The sequence below is a fragment of the Manacus vitellinus genome, unplaced genomic scaffold, assembly GCF_001715985.3.
Source record: "Manacus vitellinus isolate BGI_N305 unplaced genomic scaffold, ASM171598v3 scaffold_33_pilon, whole genome shotgun sequence".
Lineage (NCBI taxonomy): Eukaryota > Metazoa > Chordata > Aves > Passeriformes > Pipridae > Manacus > Manacus vitellinus.
The window spans coordinates 628796-643762 of NW_021940478.1; the positions used below are offsets into that span (position 1 = coordinate 628796).

At 36.9% G+C, this 14967-nt stretch overlaps 1 protein-coding gene across 1 annotated transcript in view; it reads right to left on the minus strand.

Moving 5' to 3' along the window:
* The window catches only part of CDH12 (cadherin 12), a 211948-nt gene that overhangs the window by 106497 nt on the left and 90484 nt on the right, over positions 1 to 14967 (minus strand). Inside the window, exon 3 of the mRNA XM_008921079.3 lies at positions 12090 to 12384. Within this exon, the coding sequence (XP_008919327.1) occupies positions 12090 to 12384 (295 nt within the window). The remainder of the gene's footprint in view (positions 1 to 12089; positions 12385 to 14967) is intronic.

Here is a 14967-nt window from a genome sequence, read left to right on the forward strand (position 1 = left end):
CAACTGGATGATCCTTTGAAGGCACACAGGACCATCCACTCTTTGAACAGCAAGGCACTTGTCTCAGTGGATTATGCTCAGTGATTATTATTGGTTTAGGACTTAAAACATGTGAACAAAGGATTCATTCAAAATCATTGAAGAATCATGAAAGAATCCCGGGACTATCAAGCATCTGTTGATCACTGTCTGAAAGGGTTTGGTTTGCACTCAGGCATGAGGTGAAATGTAGTGAAAGCGGCAAAAAAGTAGATAAATTTGTAGCTACTGAACCAGAGGAGTAGAAAGTAGGGCTGATAATTTGAGCATCTGTGTCTGTATCATCTCTTGTAAGACTATAAATTGTAGGCTTGAGCACTTAAACCTGCTCTTCAGGCACCTTTTTCATCTGAATTCTCTCAAGGCTGTTGAAAATATTGATTACTGTTGCCCTATTGCTAAAAGGACAACAAAAGTAACGGGCTCAGAGAGAAGCAGTGAAATTGATGGAGATATGAAAAGTTTTCCACATAGAACTTTAGAGATTTAATCTGTTTAATTTAGAAAGGAGACAAAAACATGTGGCATGATAAAGTTGTATACAGTAGGTAGGACAATACCAAAGCTAAATTATCTATTCCTACACACTTTTTATCTTCCAGACCGAAAGGTAAAAATGTTAAAAATAGAAAAAGGAAACGTTTTGTAGAATGACATGAACAGTTTAGGGAATGTACAGTCACTTTACTTAACAAAATGGGGATTAGAGAAATATCTGACATGCCTGTGAACCCAAACAACTATCCTTTTTAAGAGTTAAGAAAGCAATAAGTAAATTATGCTTGGATAAAACTTAGTCTCAAATAGATTGTGACATTGTAGTCGCCCTAAATATAGGTATAACTTTCTCCTAGCTTCTACTTCTGGACATTTACAGAAACAAGAGGCTAGATAGGCTTCTAAGGTGATGTTCCTACAAAGTGAGAATCCTAGGTGCGTAATTATCTTATGTTTTGCATATGTTAGGATACTCCTTTAGATCAGCACAAATGATAAAATTGATGCTTGTGTACTAAAAGCAATAAACACAAATGGAAGATGATGCTCCAGCCGTAGGTTTCCTGGCCAGGTTATTATTGGATTGTCTGTTGGGACCCATATTATTCTTTACCAATTAGAATCTCTATTCCCAAAACATCATGCCAGCCTCAGTGGGAAGACTAGCAGTCAACAAACCTTCCAGTGAAAATCGTCCATTGTTAACATTGTGTAAAAAGATGTGAATGTTTAGCTGAAATTACACCTCTGAGAGTACTAGCAGCAACATTTTCTGTCAATCCTGGTACAGAATGGTGTGTCAGGAAATCCTTGGTTAGAGGTCCCCTTACCTACTACTTGATGCGTTCTTATTCCCTCAAGAAGCTACTACTTGCTGTTTCCTTGTCCCTTCAAGACTGTTTCATAGAAATACTCATACCTTAAATGTTTATTCATTAATATCCTTTGAGCTTCTTATGAAAATAGAAGGTCAGTCCTGAGATTTGTTAACAGAAATGACAGCTGTGACAATTTTAATCAAGTCCAAGGCAGTATTAAAAGTGTCAGTTTCTCTCCAGTAGCTCTTGCAATGAAAACTGAACAGTCTGTAAAGCTTTTCCTCTTCCTCTGCTGTCACTCTTTGCTTTCACACCTGCCTGAAGACTCCTCCTCTATTTCCAATCTTTGCCTCTCTAATCCTCCTCAGTGATTTCACATTTACTGCTGGCTTCTGCACAAAAGGTGCTTAGGCATAACTGGTAAGTAAAGATGTCTAGACAGTGGAATTTTACTTTACTGTGATATTTCAGATAGTTTTGGACTTTCACTTCATCTTGCATCATTCCAGAAAAAAAGTATTGCACTCTCCAGAAAACAATACTGGCATTGCCAAGTTTTTAGCAAAGAGAACAGCTTATTTCATTTCCATTGGTCTTCTTCCTATTTAGTTATGACCTGTTTAACTTGCAGACTGACTAGCTTGTCTGGGAACCTGACAACCTGCCTTGTCATCAACTTCATGGAAGAGAAATCAGGGCACAGGCAAACCCACCAAGTTCCCAGCTTCAGAGAAGACTGCCTAGACTATGGGTTCAAAGCCAACTAGTGCTTGGCCTGTCAGGATGATGAAAAGAATGCTTCTCTTCTAATATGGGAACCACCTGTTTAATTTTCCAATCATCAGCTAACCTGTTGGATGACTCACTAAGCACCCATCTGGTTTTTCATAAGTTTTGAGAGAATTACGTGTTTGCACCTTTCAGTTCTATAGAAACTTAGCAAAAATGTCTCGTGGAAAGGTTTCAATCAGCTCTATCAGGATCCTTGTTGAGCAAAGGCTGGAGGGATGTCAAACTCATGTTCCCACAAGATCTATAATGGTTCCTTAATTAGGAAAAACCTACAGTGTACAGAACAGATATTGGACTGGATTGCCCATAGTCTTCCTTACTACAAATAAGGGGAAACTTTAAGTACCTAGGACTCATTAAATCCAAGGCTGACAGACAGATACACTGACTAATTGGCTGGCATTCCATTTAAAGATACTCTAGTATATGCTGTTCGTCATTCTGTAGATATTTTTAGACCTCTGTTTTATGTGGATTTTCTTTTCCTAAGGTATTATTTTTATCTGCAATGTCTTTGCAGTAGATTTTAAGCCTTATGGGATTCCCTAAACAGAGAAAAATATGTCCTTAACAGCATAATTATGATCAGTGATTTTTTTTTCTTAGCTCTTGTTAAGCCAGATTCTCATGAACACTTTTCTTATCACTCCAGGCCTTCCTAGGATTACATCTAATTTGCCACATGGAGTTATTTCTGCACACAGAATTAAAGTCCTTAATCATATTTGGTTTAGTGACTCCCATTTGCTTAGCAGTCTTGAGACTATTTTGCCTTCTGTTTCACCCTCCTCTAGGGCTGATGATGACTTGATTGATTCACACAATCCATCACTGACTGATTTCTTAAACTAGTTATCTTAGTAGAGAATATCAGTCATGTCCATGCTTTTATTATTTTGGTTTACTGCAGAGTTTTATACAAAAATGGGGAAGAAGAACACTAGACATGCATTACTTTCCATGCAAAATATCCATTAAAAGCCATTTAAATTTTGGCTTGTTAACATTATCCACAGTGTTTTTATGAGAAGACAGGTAGAACATGATTACTTGTCATGACTGAAGAGCTGCCTCGTGCCATTGAAACTTTGCACTTATTTCTTCTCTGAAAAATTATAAATAGAACTGAGCTTATATGAAAAAAATAGCTCAGTGGCTGGAAAGTAATTTTAAAGAAAAATTATGTTCATAGATATGCAAGTAGTAGCTTGAAAAGCAGCTTTTATAAAACATATTTAATGTTTATAGTTGCTTAGTGGCTGAGAACATAATACTTTCAAAATATGTTTAGAACGACTTTGTGGCCAAAAAAACAGCTCTTACTCAAAAGATCATTTTGTCATAAGAAAAAAGCAACTTCTTGTTATTTTTTATCATTTACAGCTGATCTGTGGCTCTTGAAACAGCTATCAATATGAGTGTTTTATGTTTACAGGTATTATGTGCCCATATAAAACAATTGTATCTACATCTTTCAATACTACACTTAAATATGCCAATACCTTTCCCTCGGCAACAGTATAATTAACAAAAAAATTAACACATTATCTCGACAACTCTTTTGTGATATATCTTGAACCTAAAGATGATTATGCAGACTTCTCCTTATATACTAAGAGAACTAATACTCAACACCATTGAAATTACCAACACACACATTTAGAGCAAACCCAATAGTTTAATTTTAATAATGAAAGTATTGCTTGGTAACCTAACGGAGTAGTCTGCATCAAAAGATATGTGTCATGAAATATAATATTTGATTTATGCTACTCATCCCGAGTAAAGTCGGCATCTGGATAGAAACATAATGATTTTAACTGCTGTGACATGAGCTTTTAACTTTGTCCACACAATCACACACAGAGTCATAGAATGGGTAAAATTGGAAGGGACCACAGTGAGTTGTCTGGTCCACCCTCCCTGCTCAAGCAGGGTCATCCCAGAGCACACTGCACAGGATTGCATCCAAATGGTTCCTGAATATCTCCAATGAGTGAGACTCCAAAACCTCTCTGAACAATCCAGTGTGCAGTCACCTCTACAGTAAAGAAGTTATTCCTCATATTCAGGTGGAACTTCCAGTGGATTGGTTTCTGCCTGTTGCCTCATCCTATGGCTTGGCATCACCGAGAAGAGTCTGGCTCCATCCTCTTAACACCCTCCCTTCAGACACTTATATACATAAATAAGGTCCTTTTTCAGTTGACTCTTCTCAAAGCTGAACAGGCCCAGTTCCCTCAGCCTTTCCATGTAAGAGAGATGCTCCATCCCCTTAACTGTCTCTGTAGCCCTCTGCTAGATCCACTTCAGGAGCTCCATGTCTCTCTTACACTGAGGAACCCAGAACTGGACACAGCACTCCAGATGAGGCCTCACAAGAGCTGAGAAGGGAGGCAGGATCATCTGCCTTACCCTGTAGGTGATGCTCTTCCTAATGCACCCCAAGATACTATTGGCCTCCTTGGGCAGAAGGACACACTACTGGCTCATGATCAGCTTTTTGCCCACCTACATAGAGCTACTTTCCAGCAGGTCAGCCCCCAGTCTGTCCTGGTGCCTGAGGTTATTCTTCTCCAAGTACAGGACTTCGTATTTGTCTTTGCTGAATTTCAGAAGGTTTCACCCTTCCCATGTCTCTGACCTGTTGAGGTCCTTCTGAAGGGCAGCACAGCACTCTGGGGTATCAGCCACTCCTCCCAGTTTTGTGTCAACAGCAAACATGCTGAGGAGGCATCTGACCCTTTATCCAACTATTGATGAAGAGGTTAAACAATGTTGAATCTTGGGGGACATCACTAGTGACAGGCCAACTAGACCTTGTGCCACTGATTACATCCCTCTGGGATCTGCCATTCAGCCTGTTCTCAGTCTACCCCACTGTCTGCTCATCTAATCCGCATCTCCTAAGTTTGCTTATGAGGATGTTGTGAGAGACAGTGACAAAAGCCTTGCTGAAGTCGTGGCAGAAATTATCCACTTGGAGGTTTGAATATACATGAAGTAAGACTCAAATTCTCTACATGAGTTCAGCGCTAATAGCGACATTTTGGTACTGTAAAAATACCTATCAGAAGCCAGTTATCCAGTGTTGCCATTTTTTAACAGCCCAGATTTCTCAGAAATTTTGCTGTGTGCATGTCTGTATACTCCTGTTTGCCACAGCTTTCATTTTACATAGATTCTCCCAAATTTCTTTGTTCTGCTGACATCATTCAACACCCAGTGTGTATGAAAAGAAAATCACAGTATGACAATAATCACAATCCTTTAACCAAGCAAGTCTTGATTCTCCCTTCCTTTTGATCTAAAAAATTTTTTTCTGGTTTGTCTTTTTTTTCCCCAGAGTGAAGCTGCTTAGGATGCCTCGTGATCTATCATAGTGTCAAGAAACACTTTTCTTTCAAAAGCTTTTATTGTCTACCTGTGATATTCTCTCAACATATCAATGTTGGGTTTTTCTTAATTTTTGTTTTGTTTTACATTTTGTGCAATGTCCCATATAAAGGAAAAACACTCTCTGAGAAAAGGTTAAGGAGCCACAACCTGCCCTTCCTTCTTCTCCTTCCTTAAAACTCACCTTTCCATACAGTGGCTAAAAAACTTAGTCTGATGATCAGTGAAGTAGATGTTTCTTTTCACAATTAAAAAAAAATCAGAAAGACAAGAGCTGTAATTAAAAAAGCAGTTCTTACTAAGAAACTAGTGAATTCTGATGGGTAAACTGTCATCTGCCATAGCCCCTGGATGGAGTACAGAAAGACAGTGATGGGACGTGAATTTTTCTAAAAAGTGGCCTGAATGACCCAGGCCACCAGGTCTGACCCAGGCAATGGAAAAATTTGTATACTGTAATAACGTACTGAATTAGAGGACATGTGGATATGACCCTGTAAGGTGAGGTTCAGTGTGGTTTTGCAGCTCTTCACAAAGCTACTCTTCACAAAACCTATTAAAACTATTGGGTGCATCAATGAGTACATAGCTCTAGACTACTTGTATAGATTAACAGTATCTAAATTTCAAAAAAGCTTTCAGCAAGGTTCCTAAGCGAAGGCTCTTTAAAAAGAGAAAAAAAGAAAGATTAAGATACAGGAGCCTTTCCTAAAATAATACTCAAATAAAAAGAGAACTCAAACAGTAGGAATAAATTGGCAATCTTTATATGAGAGATCTCACTTGGATCTGAATTCATAGGTTGCCAGTAAAAGAGAATATATGAACAGGTGACAGCTGGACAAAATGAAAGCTTGGCTGCAAAGTGTTACAGGGGAATCTTAACGTAGCGTGTATCTGAGAATATGAAACTTCACATTAAGAAACGCAATGAGGCATGGGGAAAAAGAACTTATCAGAACTTTCACAGAGGTGGGTTGTAGCTCAGTACCCTATTAAGTCTAGGTCTTGAAATCTCTGTGGAAAATCCTCCAAAGTTTTCATCTCAATGATCAACAGCAGACAAAGAAGGAAAATGATCAAAGAGAATAATTAGACAAGAAATAGTGGATTAAAAAACATATTCAATATTTTTTTATCTTGAATATGACATCCAACTCCTATCATAGTATCTAAGGACTTGATAACACCAGAAACAAGCATGGAGACCAGGGTGGAGCTGGAGGGGCTGCTGACAGATTATACTATCAGTTTTCTGTCCATGAGTGTGTGTAATGCCATTCAAAAATATCTCTGGCCTCAATGGATTCCCGAAGTATTATCTTCCTCAACAGCCTGGATATGCTTTTGGAAGTCCTTAAAAATATATCACCAGAAGCCAGGAATCTATATCAAAGGAAAGATCACTCAGTAATTACTCCAATGCCTTATAGTCCTTCCTTCCCCGGTCTCTGCTCACTGTAAGCTTCAGGCTAAACTCAGGCACATGGTACCACGGTAAGCCAGACCAGAGTGCAGGCTACTACCCACCAGTTCCTCAGGTTAGTTTTCTCTGTGTTGTAATTCTTGCACCTGAAACTACACGGATATATTGAACATATGTTCCATTTGCGGATGTATATATATGCACTTTTGTCAATGTTCAAATATAAGCCAATGTTTAAATAAAATCCAGTTAAGTATTCAATTCAGAAGGAAAACTGACAGAAAATTTATAGAGACTACTTTCACACTGACAGTACCATGGAAAGTAAATCCATAACACTCTTCAGATAGCTGCCTTACACCATGGAGGAACACAGTAAAAATAACTTGATATCAGCTTTCTCTTATCATTGACCATTTTAGTCTGCTGTGGTGATCTGTAGTTTGTAGAGTCCCCTCTAATCAACAAGGAGTTTATCTAGTGGAAAAGTATGAAATGAAATTGCTTAGGAAAGAACATATGGCATCCATATATTATGGAATTGATGGGTTTAGTATACCCATAGCTGGTCTATGTATTAAGCATAGAGAAATAATGGAAAGACCTTAGAAAACAATTAGGAAACAGTGACAGTAGAAGTTATAAATTTGCTGTTAAAATCAGCATATTCAGTGAAAGAAATGTGTAAGAAATGCAAATACATTTCTGCACACATTTTTATGTATAAAAATAAAAAAATGTATAATAATAACTTTCCTTGAATGTGTGCTTAATGCTGCTATGCCCCCATTCTCAGTCATCTGGACTGATAGCTTTAATAAGGGGATAACCTTGGTTTATTTGCATGCTTACGTCAACTATATTGCAACAGAAGCTGGTGCAGCTGCCAGAAGGAACAACACAGTTGATTAAACTATACTTAAGGACAACATATTTTGCTAATACTAATTTGCAAATGGGAATATTACTGCCCCAGTTTCAGTTGTCACAGATAAATCTCCATTTCTGATTTGTTCTACATTTTGGAACTTATCAAGAAAATATTTTAAAATAAGGATATTGATAAAACCAGTTCAACATCAGAAACACCACACCCCCCCAACATTAGGAGTCCAGCTCTTAAGCTTGTATAAGTCTCTTACTAGGCATAAGATGACAGCATAGCAATCTCTGTTCTTAAAATATTAGTTCTGTGTTGTAATCTCACTCCATCTGCTGAGGTTTTCTGTAGGGAATTTCACATCAATGTCCTTTCCAAAACAAATTCTTCACCATAAAGTATTCTGCACCTCATTTGCTATGTGAGCAATACACTGTCAACTTTGGAGGTACAGATACCTTTCCACAACACGAAAACTGTGACTACTTTGAAAGGATCAGAAAAAACAGAAGTCAGAGATGGGTACAGCAGCCTGCATGTTATGGCAGTATGTAACCAAAGGGCTTTTCAAGAGAAGATCTTTTTTTGTGTGTCTGTGATTGACTTTTCTCTCCATAATGTAAGAGCAGATTACAGTGCATATATGGAAGGAGCAAGGTTAGCTGGCCATTCAAGCTTTGGCATCAAATAGATTTGCATCCTGGCTTGTAGTGAGTAACCACCCTTTTAACATTTTTTCTTGAGAACATATGAAGCAATTTGGCTCCCAGTAAGGAATGTACCACTAAGTAAAAATAGCAGTCCTAAAATTATCTCTTCAGAAAAAAACTAAAAGATATGCATTACCGCTATCTTTTTTAAGGAGTGCTATTGATTGAAAGGAAAAACAAACAAACTCTGGAGTGCAGAAACTGTAGAAGAAACTTCAATCTGTCTACAATGTAAATTTGAAGGGAAAAAGTAAATTTCCACCTACAACACGTGTGGAAAGTAACACAAGTTCTAAGAAAATCTACCATGAAAAATTTGGATATGACAGATGTGTCTAAATAATATATATGTGCAGAAAACCAGATCTCGAGATTGCTACAAATTTTCATCCTTTTGCACCTTTTCCAGTAAAAAATCACCGAGGTCCAGGATAAAGTTGATGCACAATTTTACTATAATTCTGTATCTATGTTATGTCATTGTTTCAGCCATCCCAGACTCAGCAACAGCAATTATAATGAAGTCCAGAGAATCACAGAACTGAGAACCATGTAGCCATGAAAATTTCTAAGGTGTGTAAGGGCTCTGAAAAACACTTTTCTTCCCAAGACTTCCCAGTCCCATACAATCTTCTGTTATGGCTGCAGACCGTTTTATCTCAAGGATAATTTATACCGTTCCCTTTATTTCATTGTCCAAATTGAATATATACTGTGTGTTTACACTGGATGTATGATTTTATTAACTACTTCTCAGCACCTCTATTCCCCTTTCAGCATAAACTCTGGCATCCATATTTTGCTCCTTATTATCAATAACCTTGGGATAAAGTCTCAAACTGAGAAAAACTTTGCAAATGTTATATAACAATAAAAGACAGTAAGTCACTAGTCACAAAAGCTCATCAGGCTCATATAACTGACTAGTAAGGGTTGAAAAAGTCATGTTGCAGTGCATTTCCCACAATGAAAACAGCACTCATGCAGTTCATAATCAATAATATTATGAAACTATAGTAAATGAAGTTTAGGACATTTGATAATTGAAAAGCGGCAACTAGAAAATTAAAATGGAAAAAAAAAATTATGAGAGAAAGGGTTTATCAGGATTTTTGCTTAAGCCAAGATGACCATATGCTGTACCAGCTGAAAAATCAAAGAGATTTTCAATGTCAGCCTCAGGCACTGGTAGGTTTAAGCATCTCTATAGGTGCAACTAAATAGTACTGATGATAGAGAGCAGTAGTTTTAGATCCTCTGAGGAATCTGTGCTTGCATTAGAAAGCAAAAGCATTGATAAGAAAGAACAAGAGAGTGGAAAGACCTACACTGGAGAAGGCACAATCTTCTGACACATTACAGGCAACAAAAGGCACTTCTGGATATTTTTACTGCAAGACAATCTAGCAGCAAAAAATTTTATCTGCTTTAGTAGCCACTATTTGAAGTTTAGGCTTCCACTTAGGGCACTCTTTTCTTACCTTGCCTTTTCTGATCAATTTTCATCCATCTTTTAATTGTTTTTATAGAGGAAAATAACATCTGTTATGAATAAATCTTCTAGATATAGTGAATGTTACTGAATAAAGTGAAGATCAAGAAGATCCACTTTTGCCATGGCATCTACTTCTGTTTTTCCAAAGGAGAGTAAATTGGAAAGCAATTGTTTTAAAACGTATGCATGACACAGCACGCTCAATTGTATCTCATTTAGTCATGCAACTCCCCATCCATGTAAAAGTCACAATGTTTGGCAAACCTTAAAGAGTGTTTCCCATGAAATAAAGGCCCTATTAGCATTTAATCTTCTACTGCACTATTAGCATTTAATCTTCTACTGCACACATGTATTTAAGAAAATAAGAAAGGAAGATAGAGGGAGAACATCAGACTGAAAGAATGAATGCATGCACTGTGTTCCGCTGTATAAACAGCATCACTCATTTTTATTTTGCTCAGATCTCTCTGATCAAGTTTTAAAAACAATTTAACAACCAACCATACACTCACTGGTGAAAAAAATTTTATTCTGACATACATCAAAATATAACAAATATTTTTCATCTATAAATAATAGAACCGTAAGTAATATTATTATGCATCTTTATAGGGTAAACAATATAGGGAATCTATAGACAAACTGTAGTGCACTAGTCTCTACAGTTGTATAAGACTAACATGATCATCCCTACATGTCCACTCACATCTCACTTTATCACATTATACCATACCTTACCACAGATTTTAAAATAGTACCTCTTTAATTCTGTTTAGCAACTTGTGTAGACAGCCAGTTGCCTCTCAGATTGACTTTAAAAACATCAACATTCGAGCTTCATAGCTGAAGGGGAACAGTATCCCTCCGCCATTTCAGACTCAGAAAACTTCCAAAACTGTTAGCAACTATAGGGAGTATTAAATGACTAGTACTGGCTTGTGAAGTACTGGGAAAAGACAGTTTAGGAGAGAAAATGGCAATAAGCTGGAACTAGCACTGGGAAGTTAACATTAGGAAGTTAAAGGACTCCCAGTGGAGAACAAATTAATTTCTGGTGTCTGCAGGGAAACCCAAAATGCCATCTGGCAGCAGGACACAAGCAGTGTGCTTATGTTGCAAACACGCTTCTCAGGACCACTGCAGAATCAGCCATCAGGCAGAGACCCAAAGGACCCATTAATTCTATTCTCCTGCTCCAAAGCAGTATTGATGCTCTTTACATCATTCCTGGCAAATATCTATCACATTATGAAAATTCTTCAAGCAAAAACCTATTCCAGTGCTGCAGTATCCTCACTAATTTCTTTAGAGAGAAAATTATTCTGTCTTCTGTACACTAGGTTTTTGAAAACTTACCATGTTCCCAGGCAATCTTTTTTTTTTTTTTTTTAAACTTAAGAATCTGGTGTACTAAAGATTTTCTTGGACATTAGGTTTTTGTCATCTTGAGTCAGTCTTGCAGACTCCCATTTTTGCATTGTGAACGAGGTGAGGACAATCGTTACTTTCAGCATGCACAGTATAGCAGGACTTAAAGAATTGTCCCCTAATGAATAATTAGGAGATCATGCAAGTGCTGTAGGAGTTTAACAGCCACAAAGACAAGACAGTTAAATGACACGATGCTGTACAAAAATTAATCTAATTCTGTACAGTAAACAGTTAATTTAAACAAAGAAGAGGGGGGAACACACCTAAGTATGTGACATAAAAGGTTTGGGGGTACGGAGAACCCCTAGACTACAGCATAGCTTCCTTGACTATCTCTTTCTATTCTCCTCCTGTCCTCAGAGACTTAAAGTTATCCGCAGTCATTTTGGAGGAGAGTAAGTTTATAAATCAGCAAACAAAGCTAAAAGAAAACTCTAATCTGCATATTTATAAACAAGAGCATTAGAAACATCCCTAATAATAAGTTTTAGAAGGTATATTTTTATTTCATCCTTATCTTTCTTTCCTCAGCGTGAAATGTGCATTGAGACAATTAAGTAATATGCAATTAATTATCAGGTGTTTAAAGCTTCTTACTCACCCACTGGAGACATTTCTGGGACACTGGCAACATAAGGCCCATCCAGAAACCTTGGCTCATTATCATTAATGTCCTGCACTTTGATGATGAACTCTGATTCAGGCTCTAGTGGTTTCTTGGTGTCAACATCCACAGCCTGAGCCCGGAGTGTGTAGAAAGGTTTTTCTTCTCGATCTAGGCTCCTTATGGCATGAATGTCTCCTGTGGTCTCATCAATAGTAAAAACCGTGCCAGCACCATCTCCTGAAAGGGTATATTTAACAGTGCCGACTCCCTTGTCCAAGTCAGAATGAAGCTTGAGAACAAAAGGAAAAATGAAAGGGAGGAAAAGAACATTAATGACTTTTCCTAGGTTGGAAGGCAACTGTCATTTTATTTTTTTTCTCTTATATAATATAAGGTGTTAGAGGAACCAATTTCATAAGTTTTTAGCTTCCTCTAAGTGCATGCTAAAAATGTGGGTAGCATATTATCTAAGATTTTTACCCCCATCTCGAATATTACAGACAGTGGTTCAGCAACTAAAACTGCAATGAAGCAAGACTTCAGATTTCTTACAAACTGAAATGTAAGACTAAGGATGGAAAACCACATACAACCACATCAAGCAAATGTGAGATGACATAAGAGAGTGTCAAAAGCTTTCACAGGCATTTGGCTTTCAGAGAAGTAGAACTGAAATACCTAATTTTTATTTCAAGAGCAAGAGCTGGATGGAATCCAAAAGTCACAGTAAAATTTGGTTTAAAAAAAGAAAATATACACCTCATAATTACAGTAAATCCTAAACAGAACTAAAAATACTCTTTTACACACATATTTCATCACTTGCTTCTGTCCTTTCTGAGATAGTCACGTTGCAGACTGTGTGAAGCTAGGAGTTTGTTGCTCATTGGAAGAATACAGAACTCATTCTTTTCTGTCTTAATTAATCTATTTCTGCCTTAAATACCAACACACACATTTTCCTGGTTATTAGTAGGATAAATCTCTATTTCTAATTTGAAAAAAAATACACGTTTGAATAGAACTTCTTGGACATTTTTGTCCCTTTCATCAGTGTCTACATTACAATAATGTGGCCTTAAACTTTATTTTAAATGCAGGAATTTTTAGAATCCAAACACAGTACGATGAACTTCTTTCTCAGATCTGCTTCATACTCATCCTTTAAATACATCTAAAATCTTTGAATAGATACTCAAGGTTACATCATTGATGCTAAAATAGTTTTTAAAATATTTGCCCCTTTGTCCCATCTAATGAGGACTAAAAAGATCTGCTATAATGGAGACCAGTTGGAATGGAGTTTTCAAGAGTGAATTCCCTTAAGCAGAATTGTAAAGTGATTATGGATATAGACTTTATTTACATGATGTACTGCTCAAGGTGAAACACAATAGAGGAAACGTGGGACATGAAAGAGATTATGTAGAAAATGAATTACTGAGAAGCTAAATGGTTTTGGTAATGGGGCAAGAAGCTAAGCTACAGAGAAAGAGGTAAAGGCAATTATTAACATTTATAGCTATTGACTTGAGATTGAAAATAGGTCCTTGTGACCGTGGAAGAGGTCATGGCTTGTGGTACAGAGCAAACACGAATATAGTTTCTTCTTTGTCTACTTTTTCATCTCATTATTCTTGCTCAGTGAATATACAAGATTCTGATCTTTCATCTAGCTGCCCCCCACGTGTGATTTTAAATTATCTCTCCAGTCCAAAGTAAAGCATTTTGCTTCTGAGGTGTTAAGTATTTCCTTGCTAGCAAAATGAAAAGATAATGCAGTCTGAGATAATTAATGTCTGTTTCTTCCTCATCATTTTAATTTAGGTGGCTCAAAACTTCCTACTGTTTTATTATACCTTGCTCAGTAAAGACTTGGTATTTTCTCCATTATCATATACAGACTTACAGACATATATAGAGTGAAATAAAGATATAAAAATGATTATGAAAAAGCTCAAAGAAAAAACTTTTTAGAGTGAACTTTAGAACTTTACAGAGCGACCCACACAATTGTTTTATTTATGTCTCTTTATTAAATAAAATTTATTTGAGCTTCATTGTGAAGACTACCTTGATTCATACTCCTGGAAGAAAGAATAACACAAAGCAAAAGAAAGTGATTTCAAAGAGGAATTTGGAAACAGGGAAGGATGACAAGATTATTGTCTCTACTCCCATCTCCTGTCATCAGATTTGGCACTAAAGCTGAGATGGTTGAGCGTTTTTCTGATTGCCAGCTGTAGGTTTTTTGTTCAACTAGTAACAAATCAGGCTGCACTGGATGTTTTATCTGAGCCCTTGGATTATACTAGAAACAATTATAGTTGCTTTCCCTAGCTGGGGAAAAAGGTAAAAAGTGTAACAAAAAACAGGTAAAGCAAGGGCTCTCAAGACAAAGGAAGAGTGACATACAGAGACAAGCCTAAACATATCTTTTTTTTTTTTTTCAAATGTATTGGAGATAAAAAGCTTTTTAACTGGCAAGATTAGCAATTCTACAGTTACAGATGTGTTTACTGGGCTTCACAAGCATCACTCAGCTAGTATAACCTAGGAACCATTCGACTTATTTGAGCAGAGCTGTTTTGCTCTGCATTATCTGGGATCTGTCACGTTCTATTTATTATCATGCTAATCTGACAATTTTTATACAGGCTTCCTAAGTATTACTGCTGGACAATGGACAAATGCATGCTATTTGTAACCCACACTGAGTTATGTAATTTGTAGGGCAATTCAACATTACAAAGTGTCTAATTACTGTAGGGGAATAGCTGATTGATTTAATTTAAAATGAATTAAATTATCCAACAATAAAAGGCATGGAAAACTGAGATTCAGATGCAAGGATGGAGAGCAAGGAACTAAC